The 9,851-nt window shown below is 38.3% G+C and overlaps 1 protein-coding gene across 1 annotated transcript; it reads right to left on the reverse strand.

The window, feature by feature from the left end:
- Positions 1-805: 805 nt before the first annotated feature.
- Positions 806-9,658, reverse strand: LOC145322881 (uncharacterized). Its single transcript, XM_080165216.1, has 15 exons — positions 9,522-9,658; positions 9,356-9,435; positions 9,021-9,073; positions 4,425-4,486; positions 4,191-4,255; positions 3,792-3,870; positions 3,427-3,475; positions 3,197-3,307; positions 3,003-3,097; positions 2,706-2,756; positions 2,500-2,601; positions 2,179-2,288; positions 1,968-2,049; positions 1,595-1,673; positions 806-964 (listed from the first exon to the last, which is right to left on the reverse strand). Exons 1-15 carry the CDS (start codon positions 9,539-9,541, stop codon positions 827-829), a joined length of 1,176 nt encoding a protein of 391 aa, XP_080021342.1. The 5' UTR covers positions 9,542-9,658; the 3' UTR covers positions 806-826.
- Between the last annotated feature and the right edge of the window lie 193 nt (positions 9,659-9,851).

The raw sequence follows: 9,851 nt of genomic DNA on the forward strand, positions 1-9,851 counted from the left end.
ATCCTTATGTGGTAGTGGAGTCGGTTTGAGTTATTGTGGTGTTCGTAAGTTACCATAATTAATTTTAGGCCTGATGGCCATGCCATTTTAAACTCTTGTAATTTATGCGTTATGAGATTGTGATTTGTGGACACTGTCTGCACGCATGATGTTAAGATGAGTTATTGTGTTCGATTCCCAGTGACTAGACGGGTGTGTGTTGGAATGATTTTTCTTGTATTCCCTGGCAAGTTCGAACCCATTAATTCCCTTTTCCTTACACCAGAGAATGAGTGTGTTACGCGGCATTCCTAACTATCTCCGCGCTTCGCTTGTAAACAAACAAAGGCGCGCACATTTTTTCCTTGTTGATTCCCATGTGAAGAGCTACGTGAATAAAAATAATGTATTGGATGGATATACATGCGCTCTAATCCGTGGAAGATCTCAAATAAGCCTTCCTGCTTAGTTTGACATCATAATGTGGTAAGAATTTATCTTAATTCTTAATAATAAGCGTAGTATGGTATATTTTTACGAAGAAATTTAAAACATTAATTTTTCAACAAATAGACCATTTAACTGCTAACTTTTGACATACGAATATTTTCCTTAATTTTATTGATCATTTGAATCTAAAATTATCAATTTCTGATGCTATTTAATATGTTTCGTGCCAATTTAAAGTTTTTTAGAAATTTTATATTTTTAATTAAATTGAAATCACGCAACCTCGATATACAAAAATAATAAACCATTAATGCTATGTAATTAATCTTTATATTTTTGTTTTAGATTCACCGTTTTCATGGTAATAAATACACATTTGTAAACATTCACATGTTGGTCATTCGGAGGGCTTGGAGATTAAGATTTCGTGTACGGCAAGGCATGCGTACCGAAACAGAATGTCTCTGGATTGTAAACCACTGAGGCCTGTATACAGAGCTGTTGACAGAGATTCACAGGGATACAAGTTTCTTCCCTAGAAAATATTGAACTTGATCAGGTAGGGAGGGAATATTGGGAATACTGTAATGAAACTATCTCACAAAGTTTTATAAACATGTTATCAATTTGTTGGCTGAAAAGGTTTGGGGACTTTTATTAAATCTTGTCGATTCGGTAAAAACTAAACTATTGTCTAAATATTCACTAATAACTTTAATCTAAAGATGGTTAATTTTGTTTATCCTCATTAGGGGTGTATATATCAATTTATCGTCTATTGTCTTGTCCCTTAAGTTCATCTTGATATTGAATGAAAAATTAATATTAAAACAGGTGTGTATATTTTGCACAAGATTAATTTGTTTTCCCCTCCTGATTTTTTCCAGCTAGGAAAAATAGAAAAATATTAAAAGAACTCTTAATTTTATTCACATTATGGAAATTTTTTTCAGTTCTCTTAATTTTTACATATTTTTAACCCCCCCCCCCCCTAATTTTAGCAGGGTCACCCTTGAATTGTAAATTAGGATAAAGTACTTTCAATAATAATATCCCTTACCTACACAATTCTTAAGGTCAATAATATTTTTAACATGGCAATCCTTTAATACTAACAAGTAAAACCTACTATAAAAATATAGAGCCATATGAAAATTATGAAGACCTGTGTCCCGAAAAGTTTTGCCAGTTTTTCTGCTCTATCCAAAATGTCAGATCTTCTTAACGCAAGGTTTTTACTGCCACTTAATGACATTAACAAAACATAAATTAAGTAAGAAGTGTAGGTATTATCAATAATGATTTTCATACAAGTGTATTTTTTAAAACGGGCAAACTTTCATATAAAAATGAAAACATATCATTAGAAGCATGAAAATCTAATGTGTTTCCTATTGATTCATTCTAGTTGTCGATATTTTTACTAATGTAAGATTCACAATTTGATTTGCTTCGTTCAAATGGATGTTGCCAACCATGTTTGATCTTAAAGATTCGAAAACATTTAATAAAGTATGCCGCAATATAAATAGTCAAACCTGTACATTCTAGCAGGTCCTGGAATTAAACTCAGGATAGCAACGGACAATAGGCTTTCCAGGTGATAGTAAATTGATAGATCTAGACAAAAAAAAATCTAATTTGTAATTTAATAAGTATTACCTAAATCAAAACCTACCTAATATATTAATAGATAGGCAAGATTATATTATCTTTTTTTGCCGAATGATTTTAAAATAAATATTTAACCTGTTTGAAAAATATGAGTTGTTGGATCAATTGACTGCCAGGTATTATCCAGGCCAGCTTCTGTGCTCCAGGTAAAACTTAAATCTCCTCCTTGTTGCCAAAGGGTGTCCCTATAAACATTTCAAAATAAAAGAAACTTAATACCATAATATGTTGAACACATTCTAACCAATAATGTGGTTGGATTATTACTAATGTAAGTTCCTATTGGCCCAATTACAGGATTGATCATCTAGACTTTGCCCATCTATAATTCAATTGTACACTTTACTTCTTTTCTAAGAAACCCAAAATGGTAAACACACACAACTAAGTACCTACCTTAGAAGTTGAAGTGATTCAGTAACATCCTCAGTAAACAGAGATGGATATTTTTTTATGAAACACAAACAGTCCTCCAAGCTTGCTTTACAAAGAAATTGCCTAAAAATCTTTTACATCAAAAAGGTTTTGAATAAAAATTCTTTATATCACACAGATGAATTAATTTTTTTATAGAAATAAATCAATTAATGAAAAACTGTTACCTTGAATAAAACAAATGCTTCCATAAATCAAATACAGGTTCTGGGCTTTTCCTGAAAAATTAATATACAGTTTTATCATATCTCGTAGTGGCATAATGGCCATTTAGTAGTAACTAACTTAAATGTATCTACAGCAGTTAAAGATTTTAACTTGCCATACTTTGGCCAGCTTGAATAAGCAGATAACATATTTTTTATGAATTAACCATCGGAAATCAGAGCACAAAGGCTTCCTATTATTTCATATCTTACTTATAAATGATAACACTACAAATAGCTAATAATAGAGATAATTACCTGCTAAACGTTGTTAAATGAATGGGATAGCCAAAATCAATTCTTGCTTTCCTCTCTTCAATCCAATTTAGTTTGTACTGGACGATATAATATTCCTAAAACAATAAAAATAAAATGGGTGTGTATCTCATTCTCAGGAGTAAAAAGAATTATATAAAGGGCTGGCTTCTTAAATTAATCTGGATTATTATCACCTTGTTATTATTGTGTATATCATCTTGTAATTGATTTGTGAAAGCTTCCATTAAATTATTCAAAGTAAGGACATAACATTCACTGGAAAAATCCTCTAACCTTTCTTTCTCCTACAAATAAAAAATATTCAAAAACTGATTTGTAAAAGGTTAAATATTCAGCTTTTATTTTTTGCTTTGTTTTTGTTTTTTTAATAATTTTCTTATAAATGTTTCATAATATAACTTACATCTATCAACACAGGAATTAAATTGATCTTTTGCAAACATAACATCAAACTGAAAAAAAGAAAAATGCGATTTTAACATAGCAATTTATATGATATATCCTTATATAAAAATAATATCGAGGTATTTGTGTCAGTATGCACCGAAGGATCTCTGGACAGAAGCTTTTTAGAAATTTCTTACTAATCCAGGACAGGTTTATAACTATTTGTGAGGTGGTAACTTCAACCCCCAGAGAAATATCCCTAGAAAAATTACCCTCCCAACTAAATTTTGAAAAATCTTAATTGAAAGTAGAAGTTAGACCAACCACACTTGTCCCAAAACCTTCTTTCTAGTGCCCCTAGAGGCTTCTAAGGATAATTACCTTTTTATGCTTAAACCATTTGTATCGCCAATAAATAATATTTTTCCTTGATTAGTCTTTTTAATTACTTCAAGTTGTCCTAAAATATGTAATTTTATAAATATAATAATTTTTTAATCTTTTGTTTATAATCTAAAACGAACAATATATTCGAGAAGAAGTTTCAAGCAGAGGATTAATATGAAGTTTAATCTGCATTTCTCTCTGCTAAAGAATTAATAAATGTGAAAAATAATATTTCTGCCAATATAAATGAATACCTACTCCCTACGTACAAATTGCTTTTATATTTTTTGCTTAAAATAAAAATCTTCATTTCGTACATAAGTAGCTAAACTCTTTTATTACTCTTTGTAAAACTTTTTTTTCAAATAAAAAATGGCATTCTATAAACATTACCTAGATGACAAATTAGAGAAACTAGCTCGGATTTCAGACTATTAGTTAAGATTTTAAATTTCAACCTAAAATTAAATTTTATTAGCTATGTACAAATTAAAATTATCTGAAATTAGTAATAAACGGTAAAATTAATTTCTTAATCCATGGGTGTAAAAAATGCTTTAATTGTAAATAAAAATTCAATAAAAATCCTTTTTTTTTGCTTTGAAAAATAAATAAATTTTCATTTACCATTCTATCACAGTAGAAAACTGTGAAATATTTCGATCCAATAAATCATCAGAAATCAAACTCTAAACAGAAAACATTTATAAATTCATCTTCAGTATTGTTTTCCTAAAAGTGGGAGGTAGGTTGTGCTAAAATTCCGTAGGAGGTGTGAGTTTTAACATTTTAAGACTTAAAAACATTACCTAGTAGAACGATAATATTCACTAAATATAAAAAAAAACTAAAAAATTTTGTCTATGGTTCTATTCAATACAATACAATACACATATTTAGTGGATATTATCGTTCTATTACTGTTTTAAAGCCTTAATTCTCACACCCTTACGGAATTATAGCACAACCCTACCCCCCCCCCCCCCCTATTCCTACACTACGTTATACTAATGATGTTAAACATGAAACCTAATTCAGCTAAATCAGCAGTATAATATCAATAGTTGTTGTATTGGCTGCTCATAGTCCATATTCGTGTCCAGGTTGTCATCAGTAGGTGGGGGAGGGGAGGCTTATGGAGGGGGCTCTGGAGGGGGGCGTTGAAGAGGAGGGAGGCTGGTGAAACTGGGGTGTGATGATAGGAAGGCAGCTACGAGGGTGGGATTTTGCCAGAGGTCAATGGGATTTAGGTTGGTGGGGTTATTAGGGCAGGAAAAGAGGTGTTGGACTGTTTCAGGGGTAGGATTGTTGGGGCAGGATGGGCAGTTGGGTGAAAGAGAAGCGTTGATGGAATGCAGGTAACTTTGGAGCTTAGGACAATAATTGGATCTTAATTGGGAGAGGATGGTTCTGTAGTGCCTAGGAAGTTGGATCTCAGAGGGGTTGATGTTGGGAGGGGCATGATTAAGGACAGGATTAGGGGGGTAGGAGTTGATGGCTTGGGTAACTGCAGAGGTGTGGAGTCGGGAGATGGTGGATTTGTAATTTGCAGGGAGGAGAGTGTTGTCAGGGGTGAGAAAAGGTTGGAGATTCGGGAGGAACATGGATTGGAGGGTGGATTTCTTGGATCTAGGACCAGGAGGGGTTGTGACATTGGGGAAGGATGGGTGGGAAGGACGGAGGGAGGAGGCCAGGTACTGGGAGCATAAAAGGGAGAGGTGGTTCCGTACTGGTAGGATTTTAGTTTCTTGGTGGAGGTGGCTAATGGGGGATTTTTTGGTGGAACCAGTACAGATGCGGAGGGCTTGGTTTTGGAGGACTTGGAGTTTGTCAATGTTGTTTTTGGAGGTGTTAGGAAACCAGACAGGACAGGCATAGGTGGTGATGGGGCGGAGGAGGGTGTTGTAAGTGGTGAGGAGGGTCTCCTTCTGGTGGCCCCATTTGGTGCCAGCCAGACATTTAAGGATTCTGAGGCGGGAGGAAATTTTAGAGGAAATGGTGGAGACATGGGAACTGAAATTGAAAAAGGTGTCAAAGGTAACTCCAAGGATCTTAGGGGTTTTCTCAAGGGGGAGGATGGAGCCGTTAATTTGGACTTGAGGATGGAGGTTGGATTGGTGCTTACGGTCAGGAGTGAAAAGGGTGACAGTGGATTTGTTGGGGGCGATGGAGAGGCCATTGGTGGAGGCCCAGTCAGCGATTGAGGAGAGGTGGGAGTTGATGGATTCAACTGACTGGGGGATGTCAGGAGAGGAGTGGAAGGAGTTGAGGTCGTCGGCATAGGAGGAGGTGGTGGCAGGGGGGATGTGGGGGGCATCTGCTATGTAGAAGTTGAAAAGGACGGGGGAAATAACAGAGCCTTGGGGGACACCAGTGTGGACAATTCTGGGGGAGGAGTTGGTATTTTGGTAGGAGCAGAAGGCCATTCTGCCACGCAGGTAGCAGGACAGCCATCTGATGATGTTTGGATGGAGGTTTGAAGAGGAGATTTTTTGGAGAAGGAGATGGATTGGGATGCAGTCGAAGGCTTTGGAAAGGTCAATGGAGGCTACGGTTGTGCGGCTGGGGGGGAGGTTTTGGTTGAAACCGTTAGCAATGGAGGTGGAAAGATTAAGGAGTGAGGATGTGGTGGAGTGGAGGGGTTTGAAGCCATGTTGAGAGGGGTGGGTGGAGAGGGATTGTTTAAGGTATGGGAGAAGGAGGCGTTCAAGGACTTTAGCTGCAGGACAGAGGAGGGAGATTGGGCGGTAGGAGGTGGAAAGGTCAGGGGGTTTACCAGGTTTGAGGAGGGCAATAATTTTGGAGAGCTTCCAAATGGCAGGGATATTAGCAGCGGAAATGGAGAGGTTGAAGAGTTTGGTAAGGTAGGAGATGCCATTTGGACCAAGGTGTTTGAGGTGGAGGATGTTGAGGTGATCAGGGCCAAGTGCAGATGAATTTGAGGAATTTTTAATAGCTTCAAGGACAAGGGCAGGTGTGAAAGGTTGGAAATCTCTGTTGAGGCGGTGGCGGTGTCTAATTTTGCGGATAATTTTTCTGGAGAAAGGGTTGGAGGTGTGGCGGGAGACAGAGGTGAATTGTTTGGTGAAGGATTCAGCAATGTGGGCGTGGGAGGTGTGAACTTTGTTGTTGAAGGAAATGGGTTGGTTGGAAGGAGGGGAATTGTTTTTGCCAGAAAGGGATTTGAGGAGGGACCAGAATTTGGAAGGGTTGGTTCTATGGTCGGATTTGGAAAGGGTTTCTTGCCATTTTTTGTTGGAGTGTTGGTTTACTATTGAGGAAATTTGTTCATTGAGGATTTGGATTTGAGGATCATGGGGGTTAATTTCTCTTAAGGAGTCTCTTTGCTGGATAAGGGGCTTAGCAGACTGGGGGAGGGAGGGATTGGAGTTTTTGATGAAGCCAGCAGGGACTGTGTGTTTGGAGGCAGTTTGGAGGATTTGGCGGAAGGTGGCTTCACCTTGGGAGCAGGAGGAGGGTTCAGGAAGATCTTCAAAGAGGGTTTCAGTTTCAAGGGTGAAGGTGTCCCAATCTGCTTTACGGAAGTTGTGGAAAGTTTTGACAGGGCGGGGGTTTCTGTTGATTTCAGGAAGGGAGAGGAGGATGGGGAGATGATCAGAACGGAGGGTGGTGAGGGTGTGCCAGGAAAAGTCAAGGGCAAGGTGGGCAGAGCAAAGGGAAAGGTCGGGGGAGGTGGGTTGGCCGTTGGGGGGGAGGCGGGTGGGGGAGTCCTCGTTGAGGAGGCAGAGGCTGCTCTCATTGAGAGCTTCCAGCAGAGCCTCCCCACGATTCATGGCAGATTGGTCAAGGGTGATGGAGTTCCAGGCAGGGTTGTGGGCATTGAAATCACCGACTAGGATAAGGTCATTTGGGTTGTCAAAGAGGAGGTTAAAGTCAGGGGTGTATTGGGGGGGACAGGAAGAATGTGGAGGAAGGTAAAGGTTGATGATTTGTGTAGGAGAGCCATTGCGGGAAATTTGGATACCATCGATCTCAAGGGGGCCATTGGAAAGGTGATTGAGGTCAAGGTGGGTGAAGGGGATGTCATCGGCAATAAGGAAGGCTATTCCTCCACCAGGTCGGTCTTGACGATCCTTCCTGAGAAAGTTATAGCCAGGGAGGGGTTTGGGATTGGATTTGCTGGAGAGTTTGGTTTCTTGGAGGCAGGTGATGGGGATGTTATGGGTAGAAATAAGGTTGTGGAGTTCATCTTGGGTGGTAAGGAGGCCATTACAATTGAATTGAAGGACAAAAGGTTTACCAGGAGGTTTTCGGGGGGCAGGGGTGGGTGGAGGAGGGGGCGGGGATGAAGGAGGAGCTGCAGGGGAAGGAGGGGTAGACGGGGAGCTAGGTGATGGGAGGGGTGTAGGGGGAGATAAGTTAGGAGAGGGAGGGGGTGAGGTTGGGGGGGAGCAGGAAGGGCAGAACCAGAAAGGGGAGTAGTGGGTGGCAGGTGGGAGGAGGGAGCATTTAGGGTGGATCCATTGGAGGCAGGAGTTACATTGGAAGGAGCCAGTGGATTTTGTAACACCTAAGGAACAGACTGTACATGGGAATTTAGGACCGCGGGGTTTGGATGGGGGTGTTGGTGGTTGGGGGGAGATAGGTGAAAAGGGAGTTGTTGAGGCAGAAATGCAGGGTGGGCAGGACCAGTTGGAATTGTAATCGGATTTGGATGGAAGGAGGGAACATTTAGGATGAACCCAAAGTTGGCAGGAGTTGCAGAGGAAGGCACCAGTGGAGCGGGTAATATTGCGGGAGCAGGTAGAACAGGGGTATTTGGGGCCAGGATTCGGGTGGATGTCGCCAGAGAGGATGAGGGGAGGAGGGGGAGGGATGTTGGAGGGTTGGAGTTGAAAGGCCTCCAAGGCCTCCAGAGCTGACAGGGGCTGACTTAAAAGCCTATTAGGCCAGCCCCTTGGTGGAAACCCGGACAGGGTGAATGGTCAAGCAGGTGTGTTTGATGCAGGTTTGCCCGGGGACTTCTTCTCCATCTCCCCGGATAGGACCACTCCGGAAAAGCTTGCATCCTCGGTCCTCAATAGAAAGAGTGTTAGAAAGGATAATTTCTTGGCCTATGAAACAGGAATATTTACAATTACTGATGCAGGTAAATTATCTAGACATGAATCGTGCAATATAATGATTATACCATTAACAAAATATTCAATAAATGCATTATCTCAATTAATTAATTCTATATAGGTAGTTACTATAAATAACCTTAATGATTTTATCCTCAGTATAAATTTCGTCAGAAAAACATTTACAAGGTTCTAAATAGATAAACATTAAATTAATGATTTAAGGTAAATTAAAAGAGAAAAGCCACTGGCCACAACGTGTTTTGCCTCTTAAGGCCAGGGGGTTTGGGGGAGGGAAAGAGAATAATTGCCTAAACCCATCCAAGGATATATTAAAACAGTTTTCTAGTTATTAAAATAACTGATTCGTTATTTTGAATTACACAAAAAACTTTTTAACTTTAAGTTATGGAAGGAAAAATAATATTTCTATGAATATTTATATAATTTGAAGAAAAAAAAACAATGGAATACCTTTAAACACAGGTCTTCTATTGGGCGCAGGGTTATGAGATGGATAGTTTTTAAACTCGCCAATGTCAAAATCACAAGTCCTAAAAACATTACAATCTTAATATATAAAATAAAGAGTAATTATATAAATTTTATAAAAAGCTTTAAAAACTATTATAAATTCTACCTAATTTTATATCTATTCATTTTGATATTATTTTCTGCTTTTCTTTTTAATTAAATTGCTGAAACTTGAATATTTTGTTGACGTTGTTATGAAAATAAGTCAGCTGTGTCTGTCTGTTTTTAATGAAGAAATAAAAACACAATAAACCGCGGCATTTTTACGGTTGCCAAATTATAAATCAAAGAAAAAAAACATTTTTTACATTTAAAATAAGCAACAAATCTAATTTATTTTGTTATTGAATTTTATGATTATTAAGTTTTTAGGTGATTTTAATTGATAAAAACTGTATAATGGTAAATACAACACAGGAAAAAGCCTTTTTCGGGA

Source organism: Acartia tonsa, chromosome 6 (assembly GCF_053477335.1).
Source record: "Acartia tonsa isolate MP-2025a chromosome 6, ASM5347733v1, whole genome shotgun sequence".
Taxonomy (NCBI): Eukaryota; Metazoa; Arthropoda; class Copepoda; order Calanoida; family Acartiidae; genus Acartia; species Acartia tonsa.